This window comes from Mobula hypostoma, chromosome 1, assembly GCF_963921235.1.
Source record: "Mobula hypostoma chromosome 1, sMobHyp1.1, whole genome shotgun sequence".
Classification (NCBI taxonomy): Eukaryota; Metazoa; Chordata; class Chondrichthyes; order Myliobatiformes; family Myliobatidae; genus Mobula; species Mobula hypostoma.
The window spans coordinates 98,654,379-98,674,743 of record NC_086097.1 but is presented as its reverse complement, the minus strand read 5'-3'; the positions used below and the strand labels follow the sequence as shown (position 1 = coordinate 98,674,743).

General features: G+C 46.3%; 1 protein-coding gene across 3 annotated transcripts in view; it reads left to right on the top strand.

Moving 5' to 3' along the window:
- Positions 1 to 20,365, top strand: part of dll4 (delta-like 4 (Drosophila)) — a 98,248-nt gene that overhangs the window by 26,866 nt on the left and 51,017 nt on the right. For 2 of the 3 annotated variants that reach the window (XR_010018644.1, XR_010018642.1), the window contains exons 10-11: positions 14,451 to 14,559; positions 17,432 to 17,856. Coding sequence is in view for 1 of the 3 variants with exons in the window: in XM_063053418.1 (XP_062909488.1) it covers positions 14,451 to 14,559; positions 17,432 to 17,437 (115 nt within the window). In the remaining 2 variants the exon portion in view is untranslated. Of the gene's footprint in view, positions 1 to 14,450; positions 14,560 to 17,431; positions 18,037 to 20,365 lie in introns of those variants that run through there. The other variant, XM_063053418.1, reaches the window with a different exon arrangement.

The following is a 20,365-nucleotide window of genomic DNA, read 5'->3' as shown; positions in this document are numbered from 1 at the left end:
TGTGAGGGTACAGTGTCACTGGGGAGTACTGTATTGTGTGAGGGTACAGTGTCACTCAGTACTGCATTGTGTGAGGGTACAGTGTCACTGGGGAGTACTGCATTGTGTAAGGGTACAGTGTCACTGGGGAATACTGCATTGTGTCAGGGTACAGTGTCACTGGGGAGTACTGCATTGTGTCAGGGTACAGTGTCACTGGGGAGTACTGTATTGTGTGAGGGTACAGTGTCACTGGGGAGTACTGTATTGTGTGAGGGTACAGTGTCACTGGGGAGTACTGTATTGTGTGAGGGTACAGTGTCACTGGGGAGTACTGTATTTTGTGAGGGTACAGTGTCACTGGGGAGTACTGCATTGTGTGAGGGTACAGTGTCACTGGGGAGTACTGCATTGTGTGAGGGTACAGTGTCACTGGGGAGTACTGTATTGTGTGAGGGTACAGTGTCACTGGGGAGTACTGCATTGTGTGAGGGTACAGTGTCACTGGGGAGTACTGCATTGTGTGAGGGTACAGTGTCACTGGGGAGTACTGTATTGTGTGAGGGTACAGTGTCACTGGGGAGTACTGCATTGTGTGAGGGTACAGTGTCACTTGGAATACTGTATTGTGTGAGGGTACAGTGTCACTGGGGAGTACTGCATTGTGTGAGGGTACAGTGTCACTGGGGAGTACTGTATTGTGTGAGGGTACAGTGTCACTGGGGAGTACTGCATTGTGTGAGGGTACAGTGCCACTGGGGAGTACTGCATTGTGTGAGGGTACAGTGTCACTGGGGAGTACTGTATTGTGTGAGGGTACAGTGTCACTGGGGAGTACTGCATTGTGTGAGGGTACAGTGTCACTGGGGAGTACTGTATTGTGTGGGGGTACAGTGTCACTGGGGAGTACTGCATTGTGTCAGGGTACAGTGTCACTGGGGAGTACTGCATTGTGTGAGGGTACAGTGTCACTGGGGAGTACTGTATTGTGTCAGGGTACAGTGTCACTGGGGAGTACTGTATTGTGTGAGGGTACAGTGTCACTGGGGAGTACTGCATTGTGTGAGAGTACAGTGTCACTGGGGAGTACTGCATTGTGTGAGGGTACAGTGTCACTGGGGAGTACTGCATTGTGTGAGGGTACAGCGTCACTGGGGAGTACTGCATTGTGTGAGGGTACAGTGTCACTGGGGAGTACTGTATTGTGTGAGGGTACAGCGTCACTGGGGAGTACTGTATTGTGTGAGGGTACAGTGTCACGGGAGTACTGCATTGTGTCAGGGTACAGTGTCACTGGGGAGTACTGTATTGTGTCAGGGTACAGTGTCACTGGGGAGTACTGCATTGTGTCAGGGTACAGTGTCACTGGGGAGTACTGTATTGTGTCAGGGTACAGTGTCACTGGGGAGTACTGCATTGTGTCAGGGTACAGTGTCACTGGGGAGTACTGCATTGTGTGAGGGTACAGTGTCACTGGGGAGTACTGCATTGTGTGAGGGTACAGTATCACTGGGGAGTACTGCATTGTGTGAGGGTACAGTGTCACTGGGGAGTACTGTATTGTGTGAGGGTACAGCGTCACTGGGGAGTACTGCATTGTGTGAGGGTACAGTATCACTGGGGAGTACTGCATTGTGTGAGGGTACAGTGTCACTGGGGAGTACTGTATTGTGTGAGGGTACAGCGTCACTGGGGAGTACTGCATTGTGTATTGGACAATACTGATGGATGGTCTCACTATGAGAAGATAGTGAGGGATCAGCAGATGGTGGAAGGAACAGCAGTGAAGGAGCTCCACAGCACGGACGTGCTGTACTAAGGATTTGCCACACGTTGGATTGCCATTGGAGAGGGAGTGCTGCGCTGTGGGAGGGGTGGCACTGCTAATAGACTCGTGAAACACGCCTGTCAACCCAACTCACTTATAGTGACTAAGGTGTCTTTCTCAGCTAGTGTCTGCCTGTGCTCCACCCATATCCTTCTAAATCTTTCCCATCCATGTACCTGTCCAAATGCCTTTTTAGCACCACCTCCACTTTCTCAGCAGCTAGATCCAAATACCCAGAGAAACATATACAAAATGCTGCAGAAACTCAGCAGGTCAGGCAGCATCTACAGAGGGAAGTAAATCATCAACAGTTCAGGCAGAGATCCTTCATAAGGATCTAAGCACCTACCACACCTCATTTTTTTAAAATGCCCCTCAGGTCCCTCGTAAATCTTTTCCCACTCACATTAAGCCTTTAGCTTTAGACTCTCCAACACTGGATAAAAGACTGTGACTACCCTCTTATCTACTCCATTCATTACTGTATTTACCCTGCAGTTCTCTTCACTCCAAGAAAACGGCCCTCACATATCCAGCTCAAGCCTTCCAGTCCTGGTAGCATCCTCGTGAATCTTTTCTGCACCCTTTCCAGTTTAATGACATCCTTCCCGTAGCTGGACAACACTCTAACAGACCTGACAACACTCTAAATGCAGTGTCACCAACAACATGGGCCGCTGTAATGTGGCATTCAAATGCTTGTATTCAGAGCTCTGACTGATGAGGGTGTGTGTGGCAAGTGGTATCTATACCAGCCTGTCTACCTGTTTTCACTTTCAGGAAGCTATGTAGTATACCCCTAAGTCTCTGTTCTACAACACTGTCCAGGGCCTTAGCATTTAATGTACAAGGCTTGGTTGAACTTGCTAAGGTGCAACACCTTGTACTTATCAGAATTAAATTTCATCTGCCAGTTCATTCAGGTCCTGTTATAATCTTAGACAAACTTCTTTCACTGTTCACTACACCATCAATTCTCCAACTTGTCATCTAAATCGTTAACAACAACAACAACAGTAGCATATCACTGGTCACATGCCTCCTCTGACTCCTTCTGCCGAGCTAATTAAAACTATAAGGGATGCAGACTCAGTTGACACTTTTAAACACTAGCTCAGAACCGATTTATTTTATCTTGCTTTTAACTAACATCATTTTGTCTTTTATTTCATGTGTGCACTTTATCCCATTGTAAAGCTCTTTGAAATACATCATTTGTATGAAAAGTGCTCTTAAATAGTTATTATTATTATTAAATTGGCTAGCTCACCCAGGATCCCATGTGAACTAAGCTTCTGAACTATCCAACCATGAGAGACATTGTAAAAGGCCATGGTAAAGTTCATGTCCACAACACCCACCTCGCCGCTCCCTTCAATCTTCTTTCTTACTTCTTCAAGAAAAAAGTCGGTAAGATTTGTGAGGCACAGTCCTGGAGAGATTGTCTGCTGTGTTAGTGAGGGTGGGAGTAAGAAATGGGAAGACAGCAATCATTTTATTGGGAGAATTCTATAGACCCCACCTTTCCCTTAGCCACAGGGACACTAAGGTGCAGATCAGGAGGCATATGCAAAAGTGAGAGGGCTTTTTTCATGACGAATTCAACTCCTGCTGAAGGATCTCTGCCCAAAATGTCGACTGTTTACTCTTTTCCATAGATGCTGGCTGGCTGCTGAGTTCCTCCAGCATTTTGTGTGTTGCTTCAACTTCCCTCATTGTTTGCTACCTCCTTGGTGCAAATGTGTAGATAAGGCAGAATTTGTCAGGTGCATCCAGGAAGGATTCCTGACACAGCATGTAGACAGACTGACTAGAGGAGAGGCCCGACTGGAGCTGGTATTAGGCAGTGAACCAGATCAGGTGTCAGATCTCTCAGTGGGAGAACACTTTGGAGACAATGACCACAACTCCCTGATCTTTACTAAAGCATTGGACAGAAATAGGGGCAGACGATATTGGAAAATGGGTGAGGGTGAACTATTAGGCAGGAGCTTGGGATTGTAAATTAGCAATAGATGTATTCGGGGAAATACACTACAGAAATATGGAGATTAGTTAAGGGGCACTTGCAAGGATTCTGAATAGGTTTGTCCCATTGAGGCAGGGAAAGGATGGTAGGGTGAAGGAACAAGAGATGTGGAACATCTAGTCAAGAGGAAGAAAGAAGGTTACTTTTTTTAGGCAGCAAGGATCAGACAGGGCACTAAGGAGCTGAAGAATGGACTTGGGAGAGCTTGGATGTGGCATGAGAAGGCTTTGACAACTAGGATTAAGGAAAATCCCAAGGTGTTCCACATATATGTGAAGAACAGGAGGATGACTAGAGTGAGGGTAGGACCGATCAGGGATAAGAGGAACTATGTGTCTGAAGCTGGAAGAGTTAGGGGAGGTCCTTAACGAATACTTTGCCTCAGAATTGACCGGTGAGAGGAATCTTGACGAATGTAAGGTCAGCATAGAACTGGCTGGTATACTGAAACATTGGAAGTTAAGAAAGAGGATGTGCTGGAACTTCTGAAAAGCATTTGGATAGGTAAGTCCTCGGGGCTGGACAAGATAGGTTACTATGGGAAGTGAGGGAAAGGATTGCTGCACTTTTGACGGTGATCTTTTTGTCCTCACGCGCTCAGTAGTAATGCTGAAGCAGTGGAGGGTGGCAAATGATAGTCCGTTGTTCACAAAAGGTAATAGGGATAATCCTGGAATTGTAGACCAATGAGTCTAGTGTCAATGGTGGGTAAACTACTGGAGAGGATCCTTAGAGGCAGGAGTTAGGAGCATTTGGAGAAGATCGTCTGAATAGGGACAGTCATTGTGACTTTGTATGGAGCAGGTCAGGTCTGGTGAGCCTAACAGAATTCTTTGAAGAAGTGACAAATGTATCAATGAAGGCAGAGCAGAAGGTGTGGTGTATATTGATTTTAGTAAACATTAGACAAGGGTTCCTCAAGGTAGGCTCACTCAAAGTCAGGAGGGATGGAATACAGGGAAACTTGGATGAGTGAATTTCCTCGCCCAAAGAAAGGGAAGGGTGGTTGAAAATGGAGCAGGTTCTTCCTTGAGGATGGTGACCAGTGATGTTCCACAGAGATCTGTTCTGGGATGCCTGCTCTTTGTTATTTATTATTTTTTTATATAAGTGACTTGGATAAGAAAGCGGAAGGCTGGGTCAGTAAGTCTGCAGATGACATGAAGATTGGGTGGAGTTGTGGAAAGTACAAAGTTGTCGTAGGTTACAATGGGACATTGATAGGATGCATAGTTGGGTGGAGAAGTGGCAGCTGGAGTTCAATTTGGAAAGGTATGAGGTGATTCACTTTAGAAGGTCAAACATGAAGGCAGAATACGGGGTTAATGGTAGGTTTCTTAGCAGAGTGGAGGAACAGAGATCTTGGAGTCCACGTCCACAGATCCCTCAAAGTTGCCCTGCATGTTGTTGAGGTTGTTAAGAAGGCATATGGTGTGTTGGCCTTCAGTTGTCGGGGGACTGAGTTCAAGAGCTGTCAGGTAATGTTGCAGCTTTAGAAAACCTTGGTTAGACTACACTTGGAGTATTGTGTTTATTTCTGGTTGTCTCCTTGTAAGAAGGATGTGGGAGCTTTAGAGGGTGCAGAAGAGATTTACCAGAATGCTGCCCAGATTAGAGAGCACGTTTTATGAGGAAAGGTTGAGTGAGCTAGACTTTTGTCTATGGAGTGAAGGAAGATGGGAGGTGACGTGATAGAGGTGTATAAGATAATAAGAGACATGGATCAAGTAAGTAATTTTTCCCAGGGCAGAAATAGTTTTTACGAAGGGGACATAACTTTAAGGTGATTAGAGGAATGTATAGGGATGTCAGAGGCAGGTTTTACAGTGTTGGTGTGTGGAACGCCCTGCCAGGGTGATGGTAGAGGCAGACACATTAGGGACATTTAACTCTTGGATCGGCAAATGGATCAAAGAAAAATGCAGAGCTATGTGGAAGGGAAGGGTTAGAATGATCTTGGATTAGGCTGAAGGGTTGACACAGCACTGTGAACCAAAGGCCCTGTACTGTTCTGGATCCTGTCTTTCATAAGTTTCACACAACTGATATGAGACTTGCCATCCTGTCGTTTGTCCTTGCAGCCCTTCTTAAATAAAGTTGCAGCATTAGCCCCCCCCCCCCCCCGTCTCCTAGAACCTCACAAAATGAACCTCATCAAAATGATGCAAATATCTCAGCAGATTCTTCCACGGCCTCCCACAATGTCCCAGGATGCAAATTATCACACCCTAGGGATTTCTCCACCTTAATACACTTTAACACCACCAGCATCTCCTCTGTTGTAATGTGGATATGTTCTAGTACGTCACCAGTCAATCCCCTTAATTCTGTATCTTTCATGACGAGTACCTAATGCAGATGGAAAAATAGGCTCATTGTGGCTCCACACAAAGATTTCTACATTCACTTTTAAGGGGACCTATTCTTTAATTAAACTTTTGCTCTTAATTTGCTTGTAGAATCTCTTAGGATTTTTCTTAACCTTGCCAACCAGATCCATTTGCCTTTTTGCCCTCCTACTTCCCAAGGTGAACACCGACATCTCTTGTACTCCTCAAAGGATTCACTTCAACCCAGCTGCCTATTCCTGTCACGAGCCTCATCCTTTTATCTGACCAATGCCTCAATATCCCCTGTCAACCAAGTTCCCCAATCTTGCTGGCCTTGCTCTTTATTCTAGCAAGAACATAATGACCCAATTCTCCCTGTCTTACTTTTAAAGCCTCCCACTTGCTAGATGTCCCTTTACCCAGAAACTGCCTCTCCCAATCAACTTTTACAAGTTCCTGACTAATGCCATCCTATCTTTTTCCTTGACTATTTTAAAACTAATAGAATGCCCGGCTTCATTGTCCAACAGGAGGTCCAGTGTTGCCCTCTATTTAGTTGGCCATCGACACAGTATTTGAAAATAAAAATTTCCTGGCCACATTTAACGAATTCTATCCACTCTAAGCAGTTTACAGTATGTCAGTCCCAAACAATATGAGAGAAATTTAAATCACTTACTAGTACAAATCCTATTATCACAACTATCTACAAACTCCCTACACTTGTTTTTCTAAATCCTGCTGACAACTGGGCTGCCCATAATACAATCCAAGGAAAGTAATCATCCCATTCTTTTATCTCCACGAGTGGGAGGTGCAGTTTTGAGTGAGCACAGCCATCTGGGTAGATACTACTGAATAGGCTGGAGCAGTGAGTCAGTCACACAGTGTGGCAGGGGCAGCAACGCGAGACCTGTACACAGTGGCATGGGACAGGAGTAAGGGAGCACCGCGCTGTGGCAGGGGAATACTAGGGGATCGTAACACTGGGAAGGGCAGTACTGAGGGAGCTCTGCACTGTGGTAGAGAGCTCCACACCATGGGAGGGGCAGTACTGAGGGAGTTCCACACTGTAGAAGGGGCAGTATCGAGGGAGCACTGCAATGTGGTGTTTCTGGGGATTGTAGAGGGCCTGCTGTCCAGTTGACTCTTGTACTTAATAGCAAATTATCCCATTTTCTGAGGTCCTGCCAACACTTTTGCCTGTCTTCGCTAACCATTTGCCCACTTTAGGACTTCCATGTCTGTTTATGTACTTGTTTAAATGACTCCTAAATGTAGTGATTATATCTAATTGCATCACCTCCTCTGGCAATGCGTTCAGATATCAACCACTCTGTTTTTAAAAAAAATCCTTCCAGTCAGTCTCTTTAAAGCACCTCCCTCTTGTCTTCCACCTATGCCCTCAAGTGCAGCCTAACCAGTATTTTGTAAAGTCACACCGTAATGTCCCGACATTTATAATCTATGCCTTGACTGATGAGGCAAACGGGCTAGTTGCCTTCTTCACCACTACCATTTTCTGGAACTGTGGACCTTAACCCCAAGACTCCTTGTCCATGAACATTCCTCAGTGCCCTACCATTTAACTGTACACTTGCTCCCCCAAACCGCATGGCCTTGCACGAATTCCACCTGCCAGTACTTCCCAAGTCTTTACGTCTGCTCTACAGTATATCCTGCTGTAGCCTAAGACAGCCATCCTCCCCATCCTCACCATCCACACCACCAGCTTCTGTGTGGAGCTCATCACACCTACATTTATGTTCACATTATGGGCTGGGCTACAAAATGGGGATGTGTTTCTGCTGGGGGCACAGTTAACATAAAACTGTGAACAGCCACAGGCAACTTGGATCAAGGATATACCTTCGACCGGATATCATTTGTGTATGTGAGGGATGTGCTGAGGGAGGGAATTGGATCTCATTTGCTCTATACACACATCAATCCTGCAGTCCAAATCAATAGACAACAATATGATAGAGACCTCTCCATCATTTGGTCTGTACACCACTATCTCCTGCCTGCTCATATGCTTGTCTATCTGTCTGTCTCTTCAGACTGCTAACATTTCTGCTTCTACCAACTCGCCAAGCACTGTATCCAGGGAACTAGCATTCTTTGTGTGGGGGGAAGAAAACTTGCTTTATAAATCTCCTTTAAACTTGTACCCTCTCACCTGAAACCAACGCCCTCCAGTATTTGACATCTCCATCCTGGGGGAAAAGACTCTATCTACCCTGTTGATGTCACTCATAATTTTATGTACTTGTTTTCCAAGAAAACAATCTATGTCTGTCCAACCTCTCCCTATATCTGTTACAGTGAATCCTAGCAGCAGCATAATGAACCTCAAAAAAGCTTTCACTCCCTCTTGTAATACAGTGACCAGAACTACACACAGTACTCCAAAAGTGGCCGGACCAAAGTTTTATGCTAGTGAAACTTTATTTGCCAACTTTTAACCTTGAGCATGGTATAGGCCATCTTTACCACCCTATCACTTGTGTTGCCACTTTGAGGGAGCTATGAACATGAACCCCAAGTTCCTCTGTACATCAATGCTCTAAGGCTCCTGTCATTTACTCTATACTTTCCTTTCACATTTGGCCTCCACAAATGCCTTGTCTGGATTAAACTGTCTCCCATTTTCCTGCTCATATTTCCAACTCATCTATATCCTGTTGAATCCTTTGACAACTTCCACAGTATCCATAACTCTGCCAATTTTCATGTTATCTACAAACTTACTGATCTGGTAACTTGCGTTTTCATCCAAATCATTAATGTATATCACAAACTGGGACCCCGGCACTGATCCTTCTAGAACGTCACTGGTCATAGACGTGCAGGCAGGAAAACTGCCCTTCCATCACTGCCCTCTGTCTCCTTTGACCAAACCAATTTTGGATCCAATTTATCAACATATCATGGATCCCATGTGACAAATTCTTCTGGACCAGCCTACTGTGAGGGAATTTGTCAAATGTTTTACTGAAGTGCACGTAGAGAACATTCACCTCCCTAACCTTGTCAATCATTTTCACCGCGTCCTTTTTATTAAAAAAACTGAATCATACTCATGAGGCAGAACTGTTCCTGCACAAAGCCAAGCTGACTGTCCCAAATAAGTCCATCATTTTCCAAATGTAAGCAAGTTCTGTTCCTAGGAATCTTCTGCAGTAATTTAACTACAATTGGTGTAAAGTTAATCAGTCATTAATTCTCCTGTTGCCCTTCTTAAACAATGGAACAATATGGGCTCTTCTCCAGTCTTCTAGCACCGTGCTTAAAGATGATACATAAATCTCTCTAAGTTCCAGCAATCTCCTGCTTTGCTTTCCTCAGTATCTGAATGAGGAAGTGGAGGGATGGGTTAGTAAATTTGCTGATGACACAGAGGTTCAGGGTATTGTGGATAGTGTGGAGGGCTGTCAGAGGTCACAGCAGGACATTGATAGGATGCAAAACTGGGCTGAGAAGTGGCAGATGCAGTTCAACCCAGATAAGTGTGACATGATTCATTTTGGTAGGTCAAATATGATGGCAGAATATAACGTTAATGGTAAGACTCTTGGCAGTGTGGAGGATCAGAGGGATCTTGGGGTCCGAGTCCATAGGATACTCAAAGCTGCTGCGCAGATTGACTCTGTGGTTAAGAAGGCATACGGTGCATTGGCCTTCATCAATCGTGGGATTGAGTTTAAGAGCCGAGAGGTAATGTTGCAGCTATATAGGACCCTGGTCAGATCCCACTTGGAGTACTGCGCTCAGTTCTGATCGCCTCACCACAGGAAGGATGTGGAAACCATAGAAAGGGTGCAGAGGAGATTTACCAAGGAAGTTGCCTGGATTGGGGAGAATGCCTTATGAGAATAAGTTGAGTGAACTTGGCCTTTTCTCCTTGGAGAGATGGAGGATAAGAGGTGACCTGATAGAGGTGTATAAGATGATGTGAGGCATTAATTGTGTGGATAGTCAGAGGCTTTTTCTCAGGGCTGAAATGGCTGAGAGGGCATAGTTTTAAGGTGCTTGGAAGTAGGTACAGAGGGGATGTCAGGGGTAAGTTTTTTACGCAGAGAGTGGTGAGTGCATGGAATCGGCTGTCGGCGACAGTGATGGAGGCGGATATGATAGGGTCTTTTAAGAGATTCCTGGATAGGTGCATGGAGCTTAGAAAAATAGAGGGCTATGGGTAACCCTAGGTAATTTCTAAGGTAAGGACGTGTTCAGCACAGCTTTGTGGGCTGAAGGGCCTGTATTGTGCTGTAGGTTTTCTGTCTCTATCTTAGGATAGATCCCATTAGGCCATGGAGGCTTAATGTTTTTCAAGACTCCAACACCCCCCTAAACTCACCATCATCCATGTCCTTTTCCTCAGTGATTAAGGACTTTGCACAATTTCCTCTGGCTGCAGCATAACTTCTTTCCTTGTTTTTTTGCATGCATCTACCCTTTCCCTAGCTAACCTGTTTTAAAATGCTTTGGACTCCTCTGTAATTCCAGTAGCCAAGGACATTGTGATCCCTTTTAGCCCTCCTAATTTCTTGTTTACATTCTTTCTTGCTTCCTTCATTGGAAAAGATTTCTCCTAAATCTCCATCCTTAATTGGACAAGAGCCGTGTCACAAACCTTATTTGTGCTTCATTTTCCTTTGTACTTGTCATGTACTCTAATGACCTGGCCTTTAAAGGACTCCCAGGGTCAGATATGGTTTTTACCCCGAAACAGCTGCTCCTAATCCATTCTCTCCAGCTCCTGCCTAATACTGTGTTAATTAGACTACCCCCAATTTAGCACTTTCTCCCGAGGTCTAGTCTTAACCAAATCCATGACTATCTTAAAACTTATGGAATTATAGTCCAAAATGCCTGCCCGCTGAGACTCTGATCACCTAGGCCGGCTCGTTCCCCAGGTCTTGTATTGCTCCTTCCCTGAATAGACTATCTACATATTGTTTCAAGAAACTATTGAGGAGGACTTGACCAACTTTGCTCTGTTTAAGCCCTGGCACTAGGGGAGCTGTAGTCAATATTAAGTGTTGAACCACCCCCTTGTTGATTTTCTATCTTTTGATGATCTGCCTGCATATCCGTTCCTTCTAGCTTTTACGAGGCCTACAGTATAGTCCCATAATGATTGCACCCTTCTTATTCCTGAACTGCAGTCTCAGTTGGTTGGCCCTCTAAGATGTCCTTTCTCAGCAGAGCAGTGACATTCTCCCCGATCAGTATTGCCACTCTCCCACTCTATTGCATCTAAAACATCAATGTCCTGTACTGCTCGGCTGCCAGTCCTACCTGCTGTCAACCAACTCTCTATAATGGCTGCAACTTACATTCCATGTATTAACTATCTGCATTGCCTATCACTAAAGTAAATACACATCAGATCAACATTCCTGCCATTCATTGTCTGCCCCTGCCTTTGGACTCACTCGACTTAACCTCTAACTTCTCAGTTGCCCCACCTGTTGACCAATTGCCCCAGTTCCAAACCCTCTGCCACACTGAGTAGCAGTAGCAAACCCACCTGTGAGAATATTGGTGCCACTCCTGTTCGGGTATAACCCGCTTTGGACCTGGAAGATATCCCAATGTTCTGGACAGCTGAAGCTCTCTCCCCTGCACCAGTTCCTTGCCACTGTGCTATTTTCTTACTTCTTGCCTCACTGGCACATGACATGGGGAATAATCCTGAGATGATCACCCTAGAAGTACGTTCTGTTTTGCTTAAACTTTCTACCTGACTCCCTCACCTCCCTTCCAGCTGATGTTGTTAGTACCAGTATGGACCATGATCTCTGGCTGCTCACTCTCCCCCCCTCAGGATGCCCTGTTCCCACTCAAACATTTCTGACCATGTCACAAGGGAGGTAACACAAAATCCTGGGGTCACGGAAACTGTGCCCCTGACTGTAGGATCCACCTTCACTATTGCTTGCCTAGTCTTTGACTCGCCCTCCTGTGCAACAGAGCCACTGATTTGGCCTGAGGAGCAATTGGTATCCAAAACAGTATCCTTGTTGGAGAAGGGAGTTATCTGCCTGTCCCTCCTGGCTGTCACTCAGCTAGCTAGTTGAACATCTGGTTTGACCACTTCCCTGAAACTCCTGTCAATGATACCCCTGCCCCCCCAACCCCATACGCTCCTCACTGAGTTCAGCTACTGATCCACGTGGTCTGAGCGGAGTTGCAACTGGACATACGTCCTGTAGACATAGCTCTCAGGGACACTCGGTCTCCCACCGCAGGAACTTGCCACTCCACTGACTGCCATTGCAACCCTGTGCCCAATCCATTGCGGAAGACATGGGCATAAGAGTGTTGGGCAGTGGGAGCACCCAGATCAAAGCCTTCCTGTACATGGACGAGGTCATTGTCTTCTGCTGGAGGCAGAACAATCAGCATCTGCCACCAGTTTACTCCGGTGTCAGGGGCCAGAGTGAATCGCAGGAAGAGTAAAGCCATGCTCTTCAGCAACTGGACCCATGGGTCCATCACCAGGTCTGACTACCTGAGTGCTCTGGTCAGCAGGTTCAGAAGCCTCGAGGCATGTCACAGAAATGGGTGCAGCGACTGGGGAAGGTCAAAAGGAAACCGGGGTGGTGAGAGTGGTGCTGCCTCTCGATGGGAAGGAATGAACCTGGTCATCAGGTGCCAGGTGCTCTCGGTGTTGCCCGGCTTGGCGTGGATGCTGCCCTATATTCTGTTCATCCACCTTGGCTGTCAAGCAACCAATCTACCATGAAACGTGTCCAACAGGTGAAGATTGATATCCCCAGAGATTGGGGGGGGGGGGGGGAAGTCTAACAAATTTATCCTCATCCTGATCACCACCTTTTGTGTGGAACTGCAAGCCATGCGTAGACACAGGCACACGTCTCTCTACCTGCTGAGGTTCTACCTGTCCTGGTGTAATGAAGGATAGGTCTGGCCTTGTGGGCACACAGTGGTCCACTCAGATAGATATTGCCACACGACATCCTTGAGGAAAGGTTCCTTCAGGAAAACACCTTCGAGCACAAGTACATCAGGCAGGGGTGAGCACAGAGCAGATACCATACCACAGGAGAAGGATACAATAGATTCTGTGGTAGAGTTCTCTGAGCACACTGTTAAAGCTCATCTCTAGACCTCAGCAGCAAGCACCATGGCCTCACTTGGCTGGTGGTGAGTGTGGTCCCCCCTCTCGGATCCTTCCTGTGTGGTCAGTCTCACTCCTGACGCATAGCTGCCTGGAGAATGAGACAACCACCTGCCAGCTTTGCATTTGCACAGAGGCTCTGAAAAAGAATGCAGGGTCCTCATCAAATAAAGCAGAGTCCTCTCTGATCTATGGAGTGTTCCCAGGGTCACCAACTGAGTGCTGCTGGAAGATATTCAACTCAGTGAAAGATGCTCTTTGGCTTGCCCAAAACTTGTTGGAGTTCCTGTACAAAGACATGTCTGCAGAGAAATGCCATTGACTGGAGAGTCCAGGCTGTGAAAACGAGTGCTGAGAGATGTACAGATTCGGTGCAGTCGATTGCCAAGACTCGAGGAGTGCGGCCCGTCTGTGGTCCTTCCTCCGTGTGTAAACACCAGAAGGCACATTGTTCATAAGCAGCACTGGTGCTTTGAGAACAGAACCTAGAACAGTATGGCCCTTTGGTCCATGATGCTCTGCTGACCTTTTAACCTGCTCCAAGATCAGTCAAACCCATTCCTCCCACATAGCCCTCCATCCATGTGCCCAAGAGTTTCTTAACTGTTCCTAATGTGTCTGCCTCCACCACCACCCTGACTCCCATGTTCCCACCACTGTCTGTGTTTAAAACCCAGGGTTTCCTCCAATCACCTGAAAATTATTAGCCATTTCCATCCTGGGAAAAAGGCCCGGGTGTCTACTCTATCACTGCCTCTCACCTTATACACTTCTACCAAGTCACCTCTCATCCTCCTTGGTTCCAAACAGACAAGCCTTAGCTTGCTCAATGCTTCCTGTAAGCATGCTCTCTAAAAGGATGCATTAGCTTGACGCTGCGGACACAGACCTGACAACCTCATGGATGTAAAGACTGGATGACAGTACAAACGTGCAGGCTGGGTGACACTGCGGAGCTCTGGGCTGGGCGGCAGTACAGACGTCAAGAAAGGTGTTTTGTATTTCTTGTGGATGAACAAGGGCTGCAGCAGCACTGTTCCATGGGCCTGTCACTGGGCCCTCTCTCCCATCACTTTAGTGTTGGTGCTCCATCTGGCCAGCTGTGTTCTCACCTGCTCTTGTCTCTTTGTTTAGCAGTGAAAAGCTGTCATGCAGAATATCCACGATAGCCTGTGCCTGTGACCTGAAGTACCACAGTATGTCTCGCATTGGAGAGAGCCAGCAGAACGACATCACCACTGAGGTAAGCAGAGGGGCACGAGCTAAGTGGGAGCTCTGTAATGGAGCCAGTTGTCAGCGGGATGAGGACACGTACCTGGGGAGAAATAATCTGCTGGGGTACAGGGCTGGTTCGTCAAGATCAGACTCCACTCTCAATGCACCAGAACAGACAACAGTTGAGAGAAGAAACAACATGTTGAAAGATTTACCACACACGTTGGTGGTGCAGTGGCACAGCTGATAGAAGTGCTGCTTCACAGCACCAGAGACATGGGTTCAATCCTGACTTCAGACACTGTCTACGTGTCTACACATTCTGCCTGAGACCGTGTGCATTTCCTCCTGGTGAGCCGGTCTCCTCCTACATCCCAAAGATGTGCAAGGCAGTAGGTTAACCAGCCACTGTAAACTGCAAACAGCCCGTAGAGTGCAGGTGAAGGATAGAAACTTGGGGGTGGGGTGGTGGGGGCTGATGAGAATGTGAAGAGAATAAAATGAGATTGGTGTAAATGGGTGGTTGGACACTGATTTGGAGGGCTGAGCATGGCTATGATTGTGATTCTTTCACTGAACAACAGAGAGGCTTGCATCATAATGATGGAAGTTGTAGACCTGTGTGCACCAAGTCCATAATCAAATGCCAGAGAAATGTGGATGTTGGAGATTTTGATACAAACTGGGACACTGTCAGTGGGAAAGGTACTGGGGGCATAGAATTGCAAACCAGTCTGCCGTATGGGAATCATAATCAGGTTATCGTCACTGACAGACCGTACTGTATGGTGCCAAGTTTGCTGTTTTGCAGAGCAACACTGCGATACATAAAAATCACTATAAGTTACAAAAAAAAGTGCAAAAGAGGAATAGTGTTCATGGGTTCATTGTCCACTCAGAAATCTGATGGTGAAGGGAAGAAGCTGTTCCTGAAACACTGAGCGTGCGTCTTCAAGCTCCTGTACCTCCTCTCCTACAGTAGCAGTGGGAGGAGACGATGTCCCTGAAGGTGAGGGTCCTTAATGATGAGTGTCGCCTACGTTATGAAGATGTCCTCGATGGTGGGGAGGGTTGTGCCTGTGAGGGGGCCGGCAGAGTCCGCCACCCTCTGCGGCCTCTCTCAATCCTACGTATTGGAGGCTCCACACCAGGCGGTGATGTGGCCAGTCACAATGCTCTCCACAGTACATCTGCAGAAACTTGATACGTGTAATTGCAGATTTAATTTTCGGGATTGCGGGTAGAAAGGAAAATGAGAATGGGCCACAGGGCACTGTGGTGGAGGTGATAATCAGACATAGCATAAAGCAGCAAGGGTTTGTCAGTGAGGTGATGTCTTCCTTTGTCAGCTGGAATACGGAAACAGGGGAGGGAAGCTACAACTGCCCAGTACATAGCATTGGCCACATCTTGAGTAGAGTGTATGGTTCCAGTCACCACATTTCTGGGAAGATACGATTGTCCATTTCTTCTGCACTCGCTCCTGTGCAATGTTAAAAGTAGGGGGGACGAAAAACAAACCCTGGCCAGGCAGCATCTGTAGGACCAGAGGGACAATCAAAAACCTGCATCCGGACTGTGAGTGTAGAGGGGGGAGAGTCTGTTTAAAAAGGGGGGAGGAGGGGATGTAGGAGCTGGAAGGGATATGTGGGTCCACATGAGGAGGAGTGATGGGCACATTGGACCAGGTGGGGCATAACAATTATAACCCAATGGAAAAGACCCAGGGGACAGGGGTTTGGGTGACGGGCAAATGGGACCAGTGGGGGGAAGGTAACAAGTGTAGGTAACACCAAGGGGGAGGGTGGAAAGGTGAACAGAGAGGGCAAGAGATCCTGGGTGGGCTGGTGGGAATAGGAATGGTTCACGGGGATGTGGGTTACTTGAAATGAGAAAATTCCATGTTTATAACCCAAGTGGAGTACAAGGTGCTGTTCATTCCATTGGACTGCAACTACAAAGGCATTGTCCTCACTGGGAAGATGTCGGCATGGAGGAGCTGTGGAGACCCCGGGCTGAGTTACTAGGAAAGGCCCACTTACCTCAGCAGCAGGTCAGGCACATGGAGCAGAGATTTAAAGTGACTGGGTGAAGGATTAGATGGGGGATGAAGGTGATGGGATTTGGAATTGGCTTGTTGGACGCAGAAAGCCTCAGCATGTTTAAGCAGTGTCAGAGGAACAGTGATCTGCAGGGCAAAGGACCCAGTACTGGGTGGGAGCTCCACTCACACCAGCTCATTTAAATTAATCATGAGTAGTCTCCTGTGTGTGGAATAGAAAAGAACAAACTTACATTTGCCCCTCATGAGCTGTGCCAAGAGTCTGCCTGACCAATGAACCATTGTAACATGGGTTATGTGCATGGGCAGAATGCACAGACGAAATTGACATGAGCTGTTGAACTGATGTCAGTCTGGAGAGACTTCAGGACGAGGGGAATCAGCCCACCTATGTGTTCTACTGAAGCAATGGGACAAGCTGGTTAACTCCCTGAGCCGGGCTCTCAGCTACTCGGACCAAGGCACCACTTCTGCAGCGGTGACCACAGCGCCAACCTGCGGGTCTGCTTTAGCAGTGATTGCAGTTTGCCCAGGGGTTTGACCCAAGGAGCTGACTATGAGCTGGCTCATTCCAAGGCTGATGAATCCCAGACCTGTGCTGCTGGTAAAAGTTTAGCTTTGACTTTGCGCTGTCCCTGACGATGGGCTGTGAAGATCAAAGTATGCAAATGCTCCCAAATACTACTTGAGATTAATATTTTTGCGAGAATTTACAGGAAAATAAAGAAATATAATAGAATTTATGAAAGTTTATACATGAACGAAGGCTGGCAAGTTAGTGTACAAAAGAAGACGAAGGTATTTCTGATTGTGATTGGCCTCCCTTTCCTCTCGGTAGGTGTAAGGCTGACGAGGAGAGGCTGCACTCTGCGCAGGTTGCCGGCGGCTCCGCAACGCTATTTTATTTGTTTGTGAAAGGCACCAGTTGTCGGGCGGAGACGGAGGATTAGGAGGTTTTAGACCCTTCTCCGATGGCTGAACCTTGGAGACTGCAACAACTGCCCCTGTCACCGAGCGCTGGGCAAGCTGACTCCTCCTTGTGAAGAACAAGGAGCTGAGGGTGGACTTTCCTGAGGGAGCAACTGGCAGTGAGCTGGAGATTAACAACAGACTACGTCTCATTCACTGTCTGAGCACTTCCCTGTGACTACACAGGCAGAGAACGGTCTGGAGAGAAGATGGGACAGACTCTAATGTACAGACTGAGCAGATTCCTTCAAATCACTGGCAAATGAGCAGCAAGACAATCAATATTTTTTTAAGGTTGGTATTTCATAATTAATTTAAATGTAAAGCACTGAACTTTATACTTTTATAAAATTATTTTGTATATAATGTATATTTATAAATGTCTTGATGTGTGTAAAAGAAACAATTAGTTCACCAATGGTTTTAATTTCAATGGCAAAGTTTGAATTTATTTTTTTCAAACAATGAAATAATTCCTGCTACATTACTAGTTGTTGTCTTCAATCTGCACACAAGTTTTGCAACATTTGGTAGTTTGTTCTGGGAAGGAACCTGTTTCACATTCCTGCCTTTGCTCAGCACCAAGTGGAAGGGCAGATGCAAAGGGAGCATTCACTTCATGAAACAGAGGGTCTGACCCGCACCTCTTCAGGGCTGAATCATCACATTACCCTGAGATTCTTTCCCACTCTCTACAAGCCCAGCTGAAATATTCCCACACACAAAGTATGTCTGCAGATGTGAAAGATTCTGCAGAAGCTGGAAATCCTGAGCAAGGCACAAAATGATGATGAAAGGTTTCAGGCCAAAGTGGCAACTATTATTTTACTTCTCAGCCCAGCATTTTGTGCATGTTGTTCAAAGATGTCTGGAGCCTGCCCACTGTTGTCCAGCCCTGGAGTGTGTGGCAGGACTGTTATAAATAGAAACAGCTTAACTCAAAAGATCAGGTTGGTGCTGGCTCCCAAGAGAAGGAATTTGTAGACTGCATACAAGATGGCTTTTTAGAGCAGCCTGTCACTGAGCCCACTAGGGAAAAAAGCAATTCCGGATCGAGTGTTGAGTAATAAACTGGATTAGGAGGCAGTGATTATATGTTAGAGTTCGAGGGGGAGAGGTTAATATCAGATATGTCAGTATTACAGTGGAGTAAAGAGAATTTAGAGGGATGAGAAAGTAGCTGGTCAGAGTTGATTAGAGTGAGACACCAGCAGGAATAATGGCAGAGCAGCATTGACTGTGGTTTCTGGGAGAAATCCTAAAGGTGCATGATAGATTCATCCCAAAGAAGGGTTCTAAAGGGAGGATGAGGCAACTCTGCCTGACAAGGAAAGTCAAAGCAGCATAAAAGTAAAAGTGAAGGCAGGAAGCAAAGAGTAAATAACAAGCAAAGGGAGCCTTTTCTGACTGGCTGCTGGTGGCTAGTGGTGTTCCACAGGGGTCTGTGTTGGGACTGTTTTTTTAATATGTTGTATGCCAGTGTTTTGGATGATGCAACTGATGGCTTTCTGGCCAAGTTTACAGATGATATGAAGGTAGGTGGAGGGACATGTAGTTTTGAGGAAAAGACAGATTAGGAGAATGGGCAAAGGAATGGCAGATGTGATACAGTGTCTGGAAGTGTCTGGTCATGCACTTTGACAGAAGGAACAAAAGTGTAGACTATTTTCTGAATGGGGAGAAAATTCAAAAATCTGAGTTGCAAAGGAAAGTGGGAGTCCTTGCGCAGGATTCCCTGAAAGTTAATTTGCAGGTTGGGCTGGTGGTGAGTAAGGTAAATGCAATGTTAGCATTCATTTCGAGGGGACTCAAATATAAAAACAAGGATGTAATGCTGAGGCTTTATAAAGCATTGGGGAGGCCTCACTTAGAGTATTGTGAGCAGTTTTGGGTCCTTATTGTGGGCATTTGATGAATGTGGGCCTGTACTCAAATGAAATTTAGAAGAATGGGTGGGGTGGGGGTTGGGGGGATGTTGAAAGCCTGGAAAGAGCGGATGTGGAGAGGATGTTCCTTATAGTGGAGAAATCTAGGACCAGAAGGGCATCCATTTAGAATGGAAATGAGGAGGAATTTCTTTAGTCAGTGGGTGGGGTGTCTGTAGAATTCACTGTCACAGGTCATGTCACTGGGTGTATTTAAGGAGAAGGTTGATGAATTCTTGACAAGTCAGGGTGTGAAAGGTTACAGGGAGAAGGCAGGAGAATGAGTTTGAGAGGGAAATGGATCAGCCATGATGAAATGGCAGAGCGCTCAATGAGTCGAACGGCCTAGTTCTGTTCCCAGATCTTATGTCTAATATCAAAACAGGTAGTAAGCAGAGAGAGGATTGGGAAACTGTTAAAAACCAACGGAAGGTAATTAAGAAAAGCAATAAGGAGAGAAAATATGAAATATGAAGGTAAGCTAGCCAATAATATAAAAGTGCATACCAAAATCTTTTTTTTCCTGCATATATGAAGAGTAAAACAGAGGCGAGAGTGGCTAACAGACTGCTGGAGAGTTAGTTATGGGGGCCAAAGAAATGGTGTATGAGCTCAGTAAATATCTTGTGCCAGTCTTCATTGTAGAGGACACCAGCAGTATACCAGAAATTGGAGCGTCAAGGGGCAGAAGTGAGTGTCGTTGAAGGTGACCAGATGGATTGCACCCCGGCATTCTGACATAGGCAGTTGAAGAGATTGTGAAGGCATTAGTAATGATCTTTCAAGAATCACTAGGTTCTGGTATGGCTCCGGAGGACTGGAAAGTTGCTTATGTCACTCCACTCTGTAAGAAAGGAGAGAGGCAGAAGAAAGGAAAT